Genomic DNA, 20321 nt, shown 5'->3' with positions numbered 1-20321 from the left:
ATCGCAGCATCATTCTATTCCGCACCACGCGATGCTCGCATACAGGAAGGATGATGCCATGAGTGCTTCGTCAAATAATCCATGAAAATGCGAGTGTTTTATCAGAGGGGGAGGGATAAAATATTTGGGGCCAATTGTACCTTGCACTGATGATAAATATTCTCACTTTTATACAAGTACACCCACTCCCTACAGGAGCTGCAAGAAGGGTCATGTTATTATCCTCTCTGGGGTATAAAGATTACAGGAGATCTAGGCTCGGATTCATTAGTCTGAGGGATGCGAAAAGTATGGAATGCCTCAAAATAGTCGGTTTCCTCCCTTTCAGTTTTGTGCTGAACAGCAGTAGCGACTACTTAGAAATGCAATCATACGCGTTTGTGGTTTACGAGAAATACAAATATATATATATATATATATATATATATATATATATATATATATATATATATATATATATATATATATATATATATATATAAAGTTCCGGTGGGGTTCCCTCACAAAATGCAAAGATAAGCTATTTACACTACCTATAGAAAGTCTACGCCCCCTTTCAAAATTTCACCTTTTGTTGCCTTATAGCCTGGAATTAAATTGCATTAAATCAGACTTTTTCCACCTGTATTTACACATCGTGACCCACAACTTCCAAGTGAAAAACAAATTCTACAAATTTCAGAAAATTAATTAAAAATACAAAATTAGAAAAAGGAAGCTTGACATTGACACACCACAAGGGCACAGGCCCGCCGTCAGTGCGGCGGGCGGCAATGGCAAACACACGCACAGGTGGTAGAACCATTCACCGCACAGCGAGGCAACGCCAGACAGGACAACGGACCAAGAAACTGACAGATCCTGAAAATGGTGGCTCGCCCGACCGCGAGCACATTCTCATCTATCGCTTCGTGCCCCTGCTCGACTGACACAGCCCTCAGAGCCAATCCACCTGACCTGATGTACCAATGCCATCCTTTGACTCATCACTCAGGCATTTCACCGAAACACCCATGTCACACTTCCGCAGTAACTCCACTTTTTGCCTGACACAGCGATAAATGCTTCCTTTTCTAAGCACCACTAGTTTGGCCATATGTTGAAGGCCTTTTAGACATGATTGGATACAAGGGGTATCACACAAACAATTATGTGCACAAAACTATAGAGCACAATGCAGTGATGGCAAATCGGACGTGCTCACAACTTCACAGGTGATTGGCTCTGGTGATTGCACAGTCACTTGTGGCAATACGTTTTTCCTGCCGATTAACTTTTCAGAAGGCTTGCGAATAATTAACTTTTCAGAACGAAAAAGTTAAAATTGTAGGACCATCAGGTTTCAGAATTCTGCCAGTTTTTAGGTTTCCGGATAAGGGGGTCCCCACCTGTGTGATGTCTGCTGTCAATACAAGTGAAGAGAAAACATAAAAGTTTCACGGTCTAATTCAAACACAGTTGACAAAAACATGGGCCGATTTCTGGAGAAGACGACGATGAGAGTGACGACGATATGGATAGTGACAGACGCACACTTGCTGACTCCGAGCTGCTTCAGATGTTTAACAGTGACACAGAATATGAGGACTGTGGGCTTCATGGAAGACAATTCACAGCTACCTGGGAACCAATTTAATGTATAGCCCATGGGATATTTGCGTGAAAATACGGTATAGGTCTCAGCATAAAATCAACGTATATAAATGTGACGTGAGAAATGCGTCGCTTATTTAATAGTTAGATGACATCTATCCATCCCTATGTCTGTTTCAAAAATCAATTCAGTCGACCCCATTTTTACCGTTTTACCCTTTGGAATCAGGCTTGTATTTCTTCTTTTAGCATCTGGATAGGCCCTGACGCACAAATATAGGCAGGAAAAGCCATCCCAATCACCAAGGAGCTGTGCCACCTCAGAAGCTTGGAGTGAGAATTTGCTGCGGAATTATCCCACCCACCAGCCTGACCAGCACCCAATGATAAGTGAGAGAGGAGGGGTGTGTAGTGTCGTCGGTGCTGTGCTTGCCAAATCGATAAAAGGTGGGGGCGAGAAAGAACGGAAGAGGAGAAACCTGGAAATGCCGAGCCGAAGGCTGCTTCTGGTCATGAGCTCCAGAGGCAAAGCATGGGCCCAACCATCCGAAGCCACACCTCTCCCGCTCCTAGCAGTGGCAAGGATGTCTCTCTTTGGAGCTGCCAGGACCAACGGGATCCATTCTACCAGACTCTGCATGGGGTTTGCCCACATTCCTTATCAATCATATCTGTACCCACTGTGTCTTAGGCCTTAAAGCATGAGCTATTTTTAAGGATTCCTGTTCATTTGTTGTATCGTGGGCACGTATTGGTTCATTGGAAAAGAGGATTATTCTTGTTATTTATTATGTACACGATTGCTTCTTTTGTTTCCTTCCCGGTGCCAAAATTTCTTTAACATTAAATATACTTGGTCTTGGGGTGAATTCTGGCTGTGATGGTCACTTCATTTGGTGGTTACACAGGGTCCGTTAGGGGACTAATTCCTTGTGATTCCCACATCACCTAGACAATCGCATCACATGTATTGAGGCTTGCTCAGCCCAATTATCAAAACACATGACGCCTATCGCTGGGCCGATTTGTGGCTCACAATCCGTACGGTCACATGGAACTGAGACACGAGATACAACGGGGGGGGGGGGGAGGGAGGTCTTCAAAATGGTCCGCTGTTGCGGTCACTGACGTGACCCGCCGTTCAAACCAGGCGACAAGGACAACCAGCAGGCCACAGCAATATAGAACATCTGAACATGAAGACAAAGCCGGCAGTAAAATTGTGTGGAATTGAAATTGGCGTTCCAACTGAAACCACTGTTGAGAACACATTGTTCGTTCACGAGCCAGTAAGTGACCATTATATTCGTTATGGGTGTGTGTCTGTCTGTCTGTCCCGAGCATAGCTCCATGGGTTTTGATCCGATCTTGATAAAATTAGGGTGCGAGGTTTGTATCGTGATCTAGTTGCGTTTTCCGGAGAAATGGGCGTGCTGCGCCCATTATGGGCGGAGCCACGCCCAAAAAAACATGTGTTTTTAGGGGGTAGCCGGTTTCAAGTTACATCTTCTCCGAGGGAGTTTGTCGAATCTGGCAGGGGTTTCGGTATTTGGTTAGCCCAATGGCACCTGCATAGCCCCATGGAGCTCGATTTTTCATTTTCGTCCCAAGGTCAACGACACAAGGTCACGAACTTATAAAATGTCCAAAAAATCAATAAATTGGGCATCGAGCTCCGAGGGTTTTCAACAGTTTCGAATGAAAGTTGGTATGCAAGTAGTGCTCTTCAAGTACTACAACTTTCATCATTTACGTTTTTCCCGATTCCCGCCAGTTTGCCCGTGGCGTCCCCTCGAAGGTCAAAAAACAAAAAAGGCGAACCATGTACATTTCTCGTGAACCATCGCAGTCTCCAGACTTGTTTTAATTTACTTTCTTGGTTGAAATACTTGGAATTCCCAAGGATGGAGTTCCATTCACCAACAATCTGATTTCTATTTTCTTTTTAACTATGGCAACACTTTCGTTAAAATTGTAAAATTATTTGTTTACCTGCCACCAACTACAGATTGTATCATCACTTGCTGAACTGGTTTACCTTGATCAATGTTATTATCATGGTCATTTATTGACCATTTTTTGTGAGAATATTTCTTTGTGAATGTCTAACTGTGAATGAAAAAAACCCAAAATGTATTGATCACTTTATTTATCTGAAGTTGGTCAAATATGTGCGAAATCAGGAAAATTCAAAGCCAAATTAAAACCTTCCAAAAGTTCTTTTTTACCTTCCAAGTTGCTCAAAATTCAGGAGCTTCAGGGAGGCTTCGCTGTCCTGGTCCCCCAATGAGGCTCTACCTCTGTGCACCACTGGAGGCCTGTGAGGCCCCCAGACCCCTGCCTTATGACAAGTTGCCTGTTATTCAAATGAAATTACCTCCTATTTCAAAACTCAAGAACCCTGCCTTTAATCCTTCCTAACCCAACACTCTTACTTGTATGAGGTTGCAGGATTTCCTCCCTTCTTTTTCCTGTTCATTCATTCCCTTACATATTGCATCCAACATTCCCCACCGCCCTATCATTTCATTCCCTCAATCACCTTGCTTTGCTCTTGCAAAGGGAAATAAATAAATACGTAATAATAATAAAAACCTCAATTTTGTGGACACAAAGGTCTTGTTACATCTGCCACCAGTCTGCGTATTGCAAAGCACATTAACCATTATATTAATTGAGGAATTATGAATACCAGCATCGTACCCACCCTACGGGCATTCTTGTTCCAAGCATGCAACATGCTCTTCTGTCACAAACCTATATTTTGGCGGTGTATTGGCAATAATAATAATAATAATAATCATAATAATAAAAATAATAATAACCCAGGTTACCTGCATGAAGTGAAAACATACCTACTGCATATAATTCAAAACACTTCACTGCACTGGAAAACTGTACTGCAAAGGGTGGGGACTTGTAATACCCTCTTCCGCCAGGAGCGATGCCACACGATACACATTTACATTGAGAATGGTGCACCCCCTCCCAAGACCACAGGCAAAGATAAAAACACCCCTATACATGAATAATGTGATATGGATCATAAAACAATCATTATAAAATATGAATCACTGGTGTCTCGACATGATAGTTAATGGCCTTATAAATCTGAAACAGGATTTCACAATCTGCTTTGACTCGAATGCCCAAATTAATGCAAGGTGAAGAAGACAAAGAAATGTCATAATACAACATACTGTTGTATTTGTTCCAGCTTGTTTTGCTCTGCAATGAGGTAGTCCTTTAGCGAGTGGAGGAGATTCCGTTCAATGAACACCAATTCAGCCATATGTCCTGATGAAAAATAATCATAATAATAATAATAACAACAAGGACAATCTTGTTCTATATAAACGTTCATTCTAAGCATACCTTGAACTTGTGGATAGTGACAGGACCAAATTTATTCATGTACAATGGTCTCATTAAAATACATTAACAGCTCAGGAAAACAATTAATAGTTGGAAGCAGGATTGAAAAAAGAAAAAGATGAGGCAAGAAGAGGGAAAATTGGAAATGGGGAAGCAAAGGCGCTTCCACAAGAATTATTTTTTCATGTGGGGATGGGATTCATATTATTAAAGAGGCATGGAATTAAAAGTTTTTGTTCAGATAAATAAATTGAATTAAGATTTTTAAAATAAATAAATAAATAAAAACAATGCTTTGGAGATTTTCTCAGACAAAATGTAAATTGACAATATAAGAACTTTCTTGGTTTGTGCCTTCAAGACCTTGTGCCCCTCTCACCCTCAAAACAGGATTGCACAACATAACTAGAGGGGGAGCACTCGGTCGAGTGCAAAACCTCCGCCGCCAATACTGCTAGGTCACTCAAGTGAACCTGATATCCTATTCATTCAATTTGATGTCAACAGTGCTCACAGAGTGAAAGTTTGCAACTTTCCCTTTTACTTTTAATTTTTACATACTCAATTCATTCGTCATAACTAGATTCCTTGAGACAGAAATTGATTTTACGTGGGTATATCCACCTGAAGTTCCAAAATCAGCCGCAATTATAATTTTGGCATGCTTTTGTTGGAAATCACTTATAACATGTAGAAACGCAAAAAAAAAAAAAATCGAAATTTTGTTGAAAAAAGTTGCAAAAATATATTTTTTTTCTCCAACAATTTTTTTGGGGGGGCGGGGAGGAGTTGGAAATCACTTAAAACATGTAGAAATGCAAAAAAAAAAAATTCAAATCTTTTTTTCAAAATGCCCGCCATAGCGGCCATATTGGATTTTGGATCAAGTCCAAAATCTAATGGCATGATCCTTGGACCATACCTAATCCCCCCACCAAGTTTCGTCGAAATCCGTCAAGGAGTTTTTCCGTAATACTGTTAACAAACAAACAAACAAACAGAAAGGGATGAAAACAGTAACCTCTGATGGCAGAGGTTAATTAATGTACCATGTGACCGTTAGCGGATTATCAGCTCAGGCCTATTTATGCTGATATACATTGTCTCAATAATGAAATCTGTACTTTAGGTTTATGCAGAGAAGACAAATCAGTTCTACTTTTTTCCCAGATAAACCTTAGTCTGCCGACTCTGTGCGTTATTGCGGTTTCAGCAATACAACCAGAGGGGTTAGCCTTCACAAGTTTCTGAGGTATCCCGTGCTTTGGAGTATCGAGATGACCAAAGCAAGGCTCACAAGAGCACAAGGGTGGGGGCCTGCTGTGGCATGCAGTCTTACGTGCTGCTCTCACTCTCATTCCAAACTACTCTCATCTTGGGGTGGCCAGAGTGAAACTCCTGAGACGCAACACCATCCCCACCATAATAATGAGACATTCTAAGCCAGACAGCCTCAAGGAAAGACAAAAAGGAGCTACTGGGAATTTTCACAAGAACATGGAAAGTCCTTTGTACCGATGTTACTTTTATAAAATGTCAATGGTGTTCATACAAATACAACAAAAACATTCTAATGTTTACTGTACTGACATACCTATCGAGGTGAACACTTCAGCAGCACAATATGATAACAGGCATGCTACACAAAAAATGCGCAGCAGCCCAGTAGCAGCCATCACGTGATCTTGAATCAGTTGAGTCCTAATGGGCAACTGCTACACAAGCAGTGAGGTGGGGGGGGTGGGGGGAGTAGAGGGGGTGATGGTGTTAAAAAGAGTATAGACAGTTATCAAAACCAAAAACTTCCAGACAGCTTCAACATTGATATACCTTTTGCCCTCTTTTGAAAAAAAAGAATCAAGTCATACTTCAGATGCCCCGACATGTTTAATCGTGCCGTAAATGGCTACATTTTGACAGAACACTATGCTCTGGATGAAAATATGTTAGATTAAAGCCAGGTGAGTTTATAACTCCAGGAGGCCATGTATTATTGTGATTTAAAAGTTAGAACATTGACGTTTTAAAAGTTATATTTAGCACGAGGAAAAGCAGTCAAAACATACAATACAATTACTAATAGGTAGATGTACAAGAACACTGTCTGGCAGGATAGCCAAGAGTTAAGTGCACTCATCTTTGAGCTGTCTACCCTGGATTTGAATCTCAGCAAAGCTATAAACTGTCATCGTGGTGTTTTGCAAGCAGGGGGATTTATCAACGAGTGTGCCGTCCTTCAGATAGCTGTTAAACTGGTGTTCTGTCTGCCCGTGCTATTTAGTGGACATTAAAGATATCACGGTGTCATTCACAAAAATAAATAATAATAATAATAATAATACTAATAAATTGGTGAGTTATAGCTGACACTCCAAACAAATTACAAATTCCTGCCTAGACTGTGGGTAGCAAATTGTCTGGTCTTCTTGGGGGTTCCTACGGGGTTCCTTTGCACTCCAGGTTGCACACCTTGCCATCTTCATGTGTGGTTTCTTTCTGGACAGTATCTTTTGCACAATAAGCAAATTTACCAGGTGGTTCACATGTTAAATGTGAACGGCCTTCTTCGGTTACAAAGAACAACCACCCCATCCCTCCTCCTCCCCCTCGGTATGCAGTACAGGGCTGCGGGTAGCATCATTAGCTGAGGATGCAGCTGTATCGCTGATGCAATGCCCATATTACCAGTAGACTGATACTCATTTTGCCAAGCTTGGAAGGCTGACACAAGTTGAGTCAACCCCACCTGGTGTTAATTTAGCACCTAACAGGGTGCAAACTCAGGACCCTAAGATCTCAAACCCTATGAACTATACAATTCCAGCTGGTGACGAGAACTTTTGATGAACTTCAAAACATTTACATCACAAGTTTGTATTTTAGATAGAAAAGATGCAAATTATTCTTACATTGATTACAAACTCTGTAAATGGTCAATGGTTGTTTGGATAAGTGTTAATACTTTTGTGGACAAATTGTTTGGAAAATCAGAGCCAAAACCAATCGCATAACAGAAACGGATTCAAGGGCTGGCTGCTGGATGAGATCTGGAGCCCATATGGCTGGGGGGGGGGGGGATGGAAATCTGCCTCATCCCCACCCCCCACAAAAAGGAAAAAAAGAGGATTAAAGAAGAATTCTGCTTTTTATCATTAGTCCACTCTCCACAAACTACATGAAGTCGAGGTTAAGGTTCAAGGAAGAATATCTCTCCAGAAATGTTTGTTTAGCTTTTAGAAAAAGGTGAAAGCATGCATGGAAATGTGATCTTTTTAATAAAAGTTTAAAAAAAATTATTGTTATTTTGAAAAGACTATGCTCATGGTGGGGGAGTTACACAAAAGAGGCAGCAGGTTCACAGACTACTCTTTATTTCTATCCTTATTGAAAATGTGAGCCATATTTGGCCATTAACTCCCATAATCCAGGCTCACTGCTCACATCCACTCATTTGTTCCTCTGTTTTCTCTGCTGTGCAACCAACTTCCCCAATCTGTTTAGTCCCGTTCTTCCCTCCAGGGCGTCAAGGCTGTTCACCGCCTCAGGTCATCCCCCATCCATACTCATGATCTCTTCTACCCCCAAATTACCCCGTTCGCAAGCACTGCCCTATTCTAGTTTATTGTGATTTCCACCCCCTGCCCCCACACCCTCTTTTTATTTGTCAATTGATTTGCTCCTTTTTCAGTTTCATCAACACTTTCCACTTCCTCTTCTTGCTGTGTTTGAGCTTGTTCACAAACACGAGCTCACCATCACTTCAACTCTGCTGTTGGCATTTCCCCTTTCCATTCCATTTTGCTCCAGCTCGAGTTCTTCCACAAGCCTCAACCATGATTAAAGAGTTATTTTGTTTCTCCTTTTCCAATTTCTCTTGCAGACCTCCCTCCCTATAAGTGCTTGAGGAGTCCTAGTTGGTAAAGGTTGCTCTGGACAGATAAACATTTAAAGGTTAGTGGGGCTCGTAGGTTGCAAAGACAGTTGAGTCACTCACGAGAGTATTAGTCGACATAATGATTAAATAATACCAAGAAAAAGATATCATGCAGAGCACAATACTTGCAAAATCCACCCCCTCTCTCCAAAGGTTGCTATGGATACATCAAATTGTCCATTTCATTAAGATTAAAATTGACACTCTTAATCAAAGGTCAGGTCAATCAGATGAAAATTGATTATTTTTCAGATTGAAATTGATGATTTTAGAAGTTTGACCTCAAAAATAGTTGGTTTCCAAATTCAGTGATGCACTATGCAATTGCTGCTTCATTTTCAGGTTAAATCAGATGAAAATTGATGATTTTTCAGTTGAAATTTGATGATTTTAGAAGTTTGACCTTGAGTTGACCTTTTGACCTCAAATAGTTGCTTTCCCAATTCAGTGATGGGCTATGCAAATCCTGTTCAACTTTAAAGTTAATAGGATGAAAATGACAATTTTAGAAATTTGACCTCAAAAATCAATAGGCTTCTCAGTTGAGACGACCTCCACAACTTAAATTTTCGGGAAGATTGGTTTAAAATTGTGACCTGTAGACGATAAACAGCCAGAATAACAAAATCGACTGACCAATATACTTGAAAAATCTTCAATTTTGCAAGTAATAATAATCTTACTACAATTCACCGTATGTCCGTCTGTCTGTTCCCAGGTACCGCAAAAACGGCTGAACCGATCGCAACCATTTTTGGGATGTGTAATCCTGGGACCCCTTGGAGTAAAATAGGCATAAATATAATAACATGATCCCCTTGACGGCTCCTGGAAGGAGCGGGTGCTTTGAGTCTTACTACAATTCACCGTCAGTCCATCCATCTGTTCCCAGGTACCGCAAAAACGGCTGAACCAATCACAACATTTTTTGGGGTGTGCAATCCTGGGACTCCGTGGAGTAAAATAGGCATACATATAATAACACGACCCCCTTCATGGCTCCTGTAGGGAAGCGGGTGCTTAAAGTAATAATAATAATAAAATAATCGAGAAATAAGTATGGAAATTGAATAAAAGGCAAAGGAGCTATGTATTCCTTAATTACAGAATGGGGAGGAAGAAGGGGAGTAGATAATTTATAAATGATCATTATTTTCCTCCTTTCCATATTGAGAAATGAAATAAAGAAGTGGATGATGATATGAAAGAGAAACGAGGATGATATGAAAGAGAAACGAGGATAATGTGAAAGTAGTAAAGAGAGAGGGGAAAGGAGCAGTGGTATTGGTAGTAACAATAAAAAATTTTAAAAGCTGCAGTGGGGGAGAGCCAGTCCAGTATTTCAGAATAATAAAAAAACAAATGAATAAATGATGAGAGCATTGCACCCTGCTCCAATTTCACTCGAGCATCACACTTGACATATCCATTGCTAATTTACAAGTCACTTGACGTATCCCCATTAATCCTATCCGTATCCAAATTAATCCTATCCGTTGAGTTTCCAATTTTTCCTTCCACTTCCGTGAGAGTTTGCAGCTGCATTCATATTGTTCACCCCTAGCCCTCCCCGAGCTCACATTACTCCAAGTCTCCCTCTATTATTTTGTCCCTCAACCATGCTGCTCGTGTGTTTCCCTCTTCTTACAGCCTTTAAGACCTTAATTGTACTGGTGGAAGTAAGCTTCACTGCTGCTGCATGGTCTTGGAAATGCACTTTATAATTTTATCAATCATAATGTTATGGATGCTCCACAAGATAAAGGAATACGATTTGTTATACCGGCGACCACCAAAGGTGGTGCTATATCTGCCACGTGTCAATCTTGGAGTTTTGATGACATCCAAGTTTGCTCCATTATAGTAAGATTGCAATTGAATTATATACTCGAACAACATGGAACACAAATTGCCTGGTTGGCATTGCCAAAAAAAAACCTCCAGTTTAGCAGTACTTGGAGAAAATATTACAAAATGTTACGCCCTTGAGACCAATCAGATTTGCCGCTGGCATGCTCAGCGTTGGATAATATCGAGATTCAGACAAAAAATTTGCAGCTCATAGGAAATATAGATTGTGGTCAGAAAAGCAAATAAAGTGTTGAAAAGACCCTTTCAATATATATATATATATATATATATATATATATATATATATATATATATATATATATATATCTCTCTCTCTCTCTCTCTCTCTCTCTCTCTCTCTCTCTCTCTCTCTCTCTCTCTCTCTCTCTCTCTCTCTCTCTCTCTCTCTCTCTCTCTCTCTCTCTCTCTCTCTCTCTCTCTCTCTCTCTCTCTCTCTCTCTCTCTCTCTCTCTCTCTCTCTCTCTCTCTCTCTCTCTCTCTCTCTCTCTCTCTCTCTCTCTCTCTCTCTCTCTCTCTCTCTCTCTCTCTCTCTCTCTCTCTCTCTCTCTCTCTCTCTCTCTCTCTCTCTATATATATATATATATATATATATATATATATATATATATATATATTTTATTTAGACCATGAGTGGTGTTCTATGAACTTTCCAGTTTTACAGGATTTTAGATTCCTGTGCTGTCGTCATCATCATCGTGTTACGGCCATTTCAATGCTTGCATGTGTAAGCCATCTTTGATATATATATATATATATATATATATATATATATATATATATATATATATATATATATGTATATATATATATATATATTGTTGTGGTTACCAAATTCGCAAACCACCATTCAGGTCCCTTAGGTGAGATATCTCGGTAAGTATATGTGTAGTTAGGCCCAAACCCGTTGTCTAGAGGGAATAAATGTCATTCATGCGTGCTGCGACTCTTCAGGATAGCCGTTTTTCTTTTACTATCTTTATTTTGGACCAACCGCCATGATTACCACCGCCAACCGCGTCTCAACAGTCATCACAACATCAACCACCCACCACAACGCCGCTTCACCACAACAGCCACGACCTTTCCCGTCACACCTCGCAACCGTCGCATCGCCACCGTTCTTGCGCCGCTTGTGGGTACCGGTATTGGACTCGTGCAGGGCGCGCGCCGAACAGCGTGTACAAAACCACGGATTTTCCAGCTCCAAAAACGGATCAAAAACGACTCACGCCCACTTTTGTTCCGTCCAATCGGTGAGCGAGGGGCGATTTGGCCCCGCCTCCAGGGCGTTGGAGGGCGGTCGCGATATGCAAATTCATGGATCAAAATGCATTCATGCCCACTTTTTCTCGGGCCAATGGGGAGCGAGGTGAAAGGTCGAAGGCAGGGGGTCAAAGGCGAAGCCACGGGGCTTATATAAGCGGCTGCGTTCGTCAGAAAAGGGTCGTCATCGTCGTCGTCGTCGTGTGCGTTGGAGTTGAGTGCAGTTGGGAAGTTCGCAGGAGGAAGAGTTCGGAGTTGGAGTTGGAGTCGGAGCGAAGAGGACGGAGCTGTGGAGAGGCGGCGGCGGCGGCGAAGGCAGACGAGGGGGTGCTCGCGTCAGTGCCGGGAGCTGCACACCAGGGAGGCCGACGGCGCGACCTGGTCGAGGTGGAGACGCTAGTCGCGGGACCCGAGACAGAGTAAAAATCCTCCTTTCCCCGAGCATCAGCAACCCCCTCCTGTTTCCCCCCGCGCTGAGATAGTGCGACCAAGGGGGCCCCCTTCCCACCCCCTACCAGACACTGTCCGCGAGGCCCGCGGAGTTGAGGCACCACCGCCGCTCCGCGTCTCATCATCAGACGGGTAGGCCCGACCCGGTCTCGGCCCCAGGCCCGCCTCATCCTTGAGGGTGTTCTTTTTCTTTGCTTTGAGTGTGTGTGTTGTCGGCGCCGTCTGTGAAGTAAAATTGTATAAGTGTTGCCGTGTGCTCGGTAGTCGGATAGCTCTGCATTGTGTCTTCTCTTTTACATTTGCTTTTTGTGTAAAATTGCATTGTGTTTCTTCTTCTTTTCCATGTGCTTTTGTTGGAATTGTATATGTGTGCTTCCCGTTCATCGCGAATAAATGTGCTTTATGTTGAACCGTTTTCCCGCTTCGCTTCGTCATTTCTTTCATTGAATCCCCATCTTGCTTCACGTAAAGGGTTGGTCCTGGGCTAAGACGCCCGATAACACTGAACAACAAATTTCAAAATTTTTTTTTTACTGGAGATGTGTAAAGTGATTAAGACTAATTTGGGTACGCTGATTTCAAAAATCATAACCGTTTTGCTGTATCACGTCAGGATTTTCAGGAGCAGAAATATTCCCATTGCCTAGAAGTCAGGATTTCAATGAAATTTACATATGTCTTTAACATGTCTATTTCGTACAATTGTTGTTAACTTGTGTTATATTTCTTTCTTTCAGATAAAGATGAGTAGGCGTTCCTGTACCAATCATCCTGACAACTTCTGTTATGTCTGTGGTCGGTATACCAAAAAAGATCAACAGCGAAGTATATCTACAGCAGTGAAAATGAAGGCCGCCTACTTTCACTACTTCGGGTGTAAGGTGGGGGACCAAGAACAGAGCTGGGCACCACACATCTGCTGCACAAGCTGTCACACAACCTTGACTCAGTGGTTGGTGGGCAAGCGCGCGAGCATGCCATTTGCGGTGCCCATGATATGGCGTGAGCCGCAGAATCATCATGATGATTGTTATTTCTGCTGCACAAGCATCGCCGGCTTCAACAAGAAGAATAAAGGTCACATCAAGTATGCTGACTGCGTCTCTGCTCGTAAACCTGTGCCTCATGATGACGAGAACCCCGTTCCAACACCTCCAGCTGATCAGAACATAGCTGTAAGCAGTGGTGAAGAGGATGGTGATGATGAACCTTTTGAACCCGACACTCAAGAATCACACCTTCTGAACCAGGGAGACTTAAATGATCTTGTAAGAGATCTCTCGCTGTCAAAGGCGAAGGCAGAGCTGCTTGGATCAAGGCTGCAGCAGTGGAATCTACTTGAACCTAACACCAAGATATCCTTGTTCAGAGCACGTCACAGAGACATGGCCGAGTTCTTTGAGATGGAAGACACGATGACATTCTGCAGTGACATCAACGGTCTGTTGAAAGAACTTGGGTGTGATCACGATCCTGCAGACTGGCGCCTCTTCATCGACTCGGGGAAGAACAGCTTGAAGGCTGTTTTGCTCCACAATGGCAACGAGAAACCATCAGTCCCACTGGCTCACGCGTTCGGCATGACAGAGACCTATGAGACTATGCGGCAGCTGCTTGATTCCATCAAGTACAATGACTTCAACTGGCACATCTGCGGAGACTTGAAAGTGGTGGCGCTGTTGTTAGGGCTGCAGTCAGGCTACACGAAATACATGTGCTTCCTTTGTCTCTGGGATAGCAGAGACGACAAGAATCACTGGACGAAGAAAGATTGGGAAGAGCGAAAAGAGCATGTACCTGGTCGACACAACGTGAAGCATGTCGCCCTTGTCGACCCAGCCAAGGTTTTCCTTCCACCACTCCACATAAAGCTCGGCTTGATGAAAAGTTTTGTACGGGCAATGGATCTGAATGGGCGTGGGTTTTTATACCTCAAGGAAAAGTTTGGCAACACCTTGTCGGAGGCCAAGATCAAGGCTGGTGTCGTTGTTGGACCGCAAATCCGACAGATTATGAAGGACGAAACTTTTCCGACAACTCTAAACCCCAAAGAGCTGGCAGTGTGGAGGAGCTTCAAAGCTGTGACGGACAACTTCTTGGGGAACGAGCGCGCGGACAACTATGAAGAAATAGTGCAGCAGCTGCTGGAGTCCTTCAGGAAACTTGGCTCCAGGATGTCCCTGAAAATCCATTTCCTACACCAGCACCTGAACTTCTTCCCTGACAACTTGGGAGCAGTCTCGGACGAGCACGGCGAGCGATTCCACCAAGAGATTTCACTCATGGAGACGCGTTACCAAGGGCGGCACAACCCAAACATGATGGGCGATTTCTGCTGGTTCCTGCATCGTGAAACTGACACAGAGCAGCACAAACGCAAAGCCAAATGCCTAAAGCATTTTTAATTACATTCTAGTGGAGTTTTTCTGTAATTTCTATAATTTTGAAGCATTCATGATGAAATAAATGAATAAATGAATTTTTGTAAATTTCATTGAAATCCTGACTTCAAGGCAATGGGAATATTTCTGTTACTGAAAATCCTGACGTGATACAGCAAAACGGTTATGATTTTTGAAATCAGCGTACCCAAATTAGTCTAAATCACTTTACACATCTCCAGTAAAAATTTTTTGTTGTTCAGTGTAATTAATCGAACCGTCGAGGCCGACGAATAACACCGCTCGGTTATCCCGATAGTACGGAACGGGTCGCTTAAGTGGCCTGTGTCCGAAGTCGACCTGCGGCGAGGTGCGATCGCCCGGTCTACCCTCCGTGTGGGTACTTAGGGAGGTCGAATTTGGCGAGCAACCCTATCCCACGCGGGGGCCGATTGGCTCGATCGTGGTGAGACCGAAAGGTCCACCGTGACTGGTTCCCGGCGTTAGTCCGAGAGGGTCACGAGTGGATTGTCCGTCCGGTGGGCGACGTGCTGCGATTCGAGTTACGTGGCCGTCAGCACGCCGGCGGGCGCGAATCAGTAACACTGGTGTCAGGTCGTGCGATACAAATCCATCGCCCTCCTCACGGCACTGGTAACGGAGAACGGGAAAATGGGCTCTCCTGTCTCCGGCTAAATTCACGGGAATCGGTCCAGGGGTGAGAGAAGCGACCCCCGATTCCCTCCAAATTACGAGCGAGCTAAATTAACCCTTTAAGAGAAGCAAGATGGCGTCTCAAGGCGAGCGGGAGCCGGGGGTATTAGGTATGTGTCGTCATGTTGGATCCATGGCCCAGGTCGGTTCTTTTTATAATTATAACCCCACCACTAACTGTGGTCAGTGGGAGCGGCTTGAGCACGAACTTTGCCGGCAAACGGAGTCGCACAATGGCAGCACGGAGCGGGCTGATATTAATGGCACAGCACGAGGCGTGAGCTCCCAGTCACCGGTTCAAGGCACGTGGTCACGGCATGTGCCATGGCAGGCGTGGCAGGATGACTATGCGAGCATTGGCAGGCTTCAGGCACAATTGGGGGATGTCTTGGAAAAGGTGAAGCGTTATGAAGAATATATCGAGGAGGTGCAACGTGGAGTGGACGAGTCACAACGGCACGCAGATGCGCTTCAGAAAAATTACGTGTACGGGGGGACACAGCGATTGGACGATTTACTGGAACGAATTCGGTGGCAAAAACATGACTTGGCCAATAGAGTCGACAAATTACGTGGGAAAAAGAATTTGGTAGTGTTTTATACCTGTCAGTTGGAATATGCGAAGAGCAAACTGAACAAAAGAATAGAGGAACAGCAGATTGGTATCTCCCAGGAAAGGAAACAATGGGAGGAAGAATGGAAAACCGAGCTCGAAAAGAAACAAAAGGAGCACGACTTGGAAGTAAAACAATTAATGGAAAAATTATTGGAGCAAGCAAGGCGGTTCAAAGAAGTGGAGGAGAGAGTGAGGGAAATACTGTTGGAAGAGAAAAAATGTGAACACGATGGGGAGTTGGAACAATTGAAGGAAGAGATAAGAACAGGCAATCAGGAAAGAGAAAGCCAAGAATGGAAGATAAAAAGAGGAGAGAGACAGCTCGAGGAAAGGGCGGAGGAATTGCTGGAAAAGTCAGAACAGTTCGAAGAACTGCAGGGAGAATTGAGGGAGGAAGGAGAAAGGAAAACAAAGCTCGAAAAGGAAAAACGCGAACAAGATGGAGAATTGGAACTACTGAAGCGAGAGGTAAGGGCAAGCCAGTTTAAAAGAGAAATCCTGGAAGGGGAGATAAGAATGGGAAAGGAATGGCAGAAAAACTAAATGAATACAGTAAAAAAAGGGACGAATTGAGGAGGGAAGCGGTGGATAGAAGAGATGAAATGAGTGAAGAAGCACGCAAATTGAGAAAGGAATTGGAAACAAAAACTTCTGAGATACTGAAACACGAAAACAAAGAAAGAGGATTACAAGACGAACTGAGGATGTTAAAAGAGGAAAGGAAGAAAACAGAGAATGAAACGTTAAGGAACCACACTGAGCATATTGAACAATTCGAAGCCAAAGCAAAGTCGGAGTGTGCGGAGATGAGAAAGGAATTGGAAAAGAAAGCTTCTGAGTTACAGAAACACCAAAACAAAGAGAGGGAATTACAAAACGAGTTGAGGATGGTGAGAGAAGAAAGAACGACAACAGAGAATGAAACGTTAAGGAACCACACAGTACAGATCGAACAGCTGGAAGCGAAGGCCAGATTAAAGAATGAGGAACAAGAAAGAGTACTGAAAGAACAAGGAATGAGACAGGAGAAGGAAATCAGCCAACTGAAGGAAACCACGAGATTGCAGAATGAGATGCAAGAAAGAGTAATGATGGAAGAACGAATCAGACAGGAGAAGGAAGTCAGCCAACTGAAAGAAATAACGAGATTGCAGAATGAGGAACAAGAAAGGGTACTGAAAGAACAAGGAATGAGACAGGAGAAGGAAATCAGCCAACTGAAGGAAACCACGAGATTGCAGAATGAGATGCAAAAAAGAGTAATGAAGGAAGAACAAATCAGACAGGAGAAGGAAGTCAGCCAACTGAAAGAAATAACGAGATTGCAGAACGAGGAACAAGAGAGACAGTGGAATAAAAAACTGAAAGAGTATGAATTTGAAACTGAACGACAAAAGGAAAAAATAGGTTGGAATACGAGGAGAAGTTGAAGGAGCAAGGAATGAAGCAGGAAGGAGAAATCAGGAGATTGAAGGACACAAGGAGATTGGAGAGGGAAGAACGAGAGGAACAATGGAATAGAAAACAAAAAGAACATGAATCTGAGGTTGACCAATTGAAAGAAAAGCTGAGGCTGGAGTACGAGGAGATAGACAAAGAACAGCGAATGAAACACAAAATGGAGATGAACCAAATGAAGAAAACCATGAAACTGGAGAAGGAAAGACAGGAGAGGAAACGAGGAAGAGTAATTAGACAGCAGCAAATGAAACACAAAAAGGAGATTAACCAAATGAAGAAAACCATGAAACTGGAGAAGGAAGGACAGGAGAGGAAACGAGGAAGAGTAGTGAGAGAACAGCGAATGAAACACAGGAAGGAAATGAGCCAATTGAAAGAAACAATGAGATTGGAAAACAAAGAGCAGGAGGCACAGTGGGAGAGAAAACAACAACTAAATGAGTGTGAAATTGAACAACTAAAACGGAGAGCGAAACTGGAGTCAACGGAGATTGAGGAGCTCCGGAGGGAGAACGAACAGCTAATGGGGCTCAGAGAGAAAGAACGACTCAGATGGGAAGGAAAAAGGAACCAGGAAGAGACAGAAATAAGGAACAATAGAGAAAATGTATAGAGACACGGGAGACAAGAGACGAGGTGAAAGGAATTGCGAGGGAGAGAAGAGAACAATTAAGACGGAAAGCAAGGATGAGGTACGCAGAGATCGTGAAAGAGCAAGGAGTGAAAAACAGGGAAGGACGGGAGCGACTGAAGGAGAAAGCAAGGTTGACCGACATAAAGATAAGGGAAAGACGCCAGAAAGAAGCAGAGACCAATAGACAAGAGGAGACGACAGAAAGAATAAAATGTATAGAGACACGGGAGATAGAGGGTGAATTGGACAAGGTTAGTGACGCACACACACACACAGAGGTAGTGGAGGACCATGAGGGGGAGCTGGCTGACTGGGTGGAGGCCCAGTGCGAGCAGCTGGATGGCCTCCTCCAGGAACGAGGGGAGGGAGTATGCCCCCTTGAGGCGAGTCACGACCAGGTGAGTTCGGTCGTGCTTTGCGAGGTTGAGGGGACGAGTGCTGCGAACGGTTGCACGGAGAGCTTGGGGGGTGTAGAGGCCCCGGAGACCCTTGTGGGGACACAAATCCCCAGTGTGGTTGTCCCTGTGTGTGTGGTGCAAGGTGTGAGTGCGTCCCCGTGTGTGGAAGCGACCCCGTGTGTGAGTGGTGTGGTGGCGATGGTGCCGGAGTACGTGCTTCCCAGCACGCCGTGTGTGGATGAGGCACCGTGTGTGGAAGAGGCCGTGTGTGTGGATGAAACGGCCAGTGTGAGTGAGGCACCGCGGGTGAGTGCCCCCGCGTGTGTAAGTAGTATGGTTTGTGTGAGTAGTGAGGCACGCGTGAGTGAACGGCCGAATGCAAGGGAGACCGTGTGTGTGAGAGAGCGGTATGTGAGGGAGATGTCGGTTGGCATGCGGGAGCACGCAGCCGCGTCTCCCGGTGTGAATGTGATGGAATGGAGTGTGAGCGTCGTAACACGCAGGTGTGCGTGGGTCGAATGGCGACGACGGCGACAGAGGAAAGAAAGCCGAGTAGCGGCTGTGGTTGTTTCGGGGACCGTGCCGGGTTCACCCAGCAGTGAGCACGAGATTCGTGCTGTGCAACGCACGAGACCGCCACGTGCTCGCTTGCGGGAATGAAGTCCCGGTCCGGAAACGCACGCGGTGGATTTGCCGATCCCGCGGACGGACAAAGTTTAGGCAGGACTACGGATTTGGACCGGACGGGTTCTCCACGCGATCGTGTGTGTTAAGCTCCAACGGGCAAAGCACATGTGTTCGCGTGGGGAACCCCTCGAGACGTGGGGCTTGTATTTTTTTTTTATGCGCACGGTGACGCCATGGCTGCACGTGGGGTTGGAATCCGGCAGGAGGGGTATCCCTGCCGGATGGTACCGTCCAAGGAGGGACGAGGAACACGTGCAGCTGCATGACGTCACGGGCAGGTGCAAAGTGCGCGAGCTCTGAGTTTCCGCGCTGGTGCTGCGCATGTAAAAAAAAAAAAAAAAAAAGGAAAAGCAAGCCTCACTTTCGGGTGCACAGGATTCCCGGGCAAGGGGTGGAAGACCCCCTTGACCTGGGCACAGGAAGGAAACTAGTTAGGGGGAAGGGTTAGCTTAGTTAGACCGACTTCATGGGGCAGGGGTAAGTCCTCATGGAGTCCGTGGAATGGATTAGTTAGAGGGATTGTAGCCAGATTTAGGTTGGGAAATAAAATGATTTATTTGGAGACAGTGACAGACTTGTGAATGTGTAGTGGGGACGTAGCTTAGCTACGTAGTGTTAAAAGGAACGTGCTATAGTTTAAGGGACGACGTGGGAGCACGAGTTAGTTAGGGGATGTAGTTAGAAGGATGGCAAGTTCAGCGGTGTGTGTGTTGAAGAGTTGGTGAGTTGTGAGGTGAGTACTTGGTGAGTGAGTGAGGCCAGCGGGTCTGTGTGTATGGAGCGAATGGGGAATGCATGGTGCGATGAGTGATTGGGGGGAGGAGTGACTCCCGCCCAAGGGACCCCGGGGTCAGAGTAAAGTGAGTTAGCTGGGTTAGTCAAATTAACAAAAATGGAGGTCGTTTTGCTGTTGGTGGGAATGTAGGCTCGAAACCCATTTGGA

At 44.3% G+C, this 20321-nt stretch overlaps 1 protein-coding gene across 11 annotated transcripts in view; it reads right to left on the bottom strand.

Annotated features, from left to right (window-relative positions):
• P4HA1 (prolyl 4-hydroxylase subunit alpha 1) overlaps positions 1-20321 on the bottom strand; it is an 87003-nt gene that overhangs the window by 56258 nt on the left and 10424 nt on the right. For 8 of the 11 annotated variants that reach the window (XM_085882539.1, XM_085882536.1, XM_085882533.1 and 5 more), the window contains 2 exons: positions 6563-6683; positions 4794-4890 (listed from right to left, as the gene is read on the bottom strand). In XM_085882539.1, the coding sequence (XP_085738665.1) occupies positions 4794-4890; positions 6563-6644 (179 nt within the window). In that variant the 5' untranslated portion in view covers positions 6645-6683. The remainder of the gene's footprint in view (positions 1-4793; positions 4891-6562; positions 6684-20321) is intronic. The other 3 variants (XM_085882534.1, XM_085882537.1, XM_085882538.1) reach the window with 1 other exon arrangement.

Source organism: Eptatretus burgeri, chromosome 5 (genome assembly GCF_056783735.1).
Source record: "Eptatretus burgeri isolate ZD-2024b chromosome 5, Ebu_testis_v1, whole genome shotgun sequence".
Taxonomy (NCBI): Eukaryota; Metazoa; Chordata; class Myxini; order Myxiniformes; family Myxinidae; genus Eptatretus; species Eptatretus burgeri.
The sequence above is the reverse complement of the archived record's forward strand: the minus strand, read 5'-3'. Positions and strand labels throughout refer to the sequence as shown.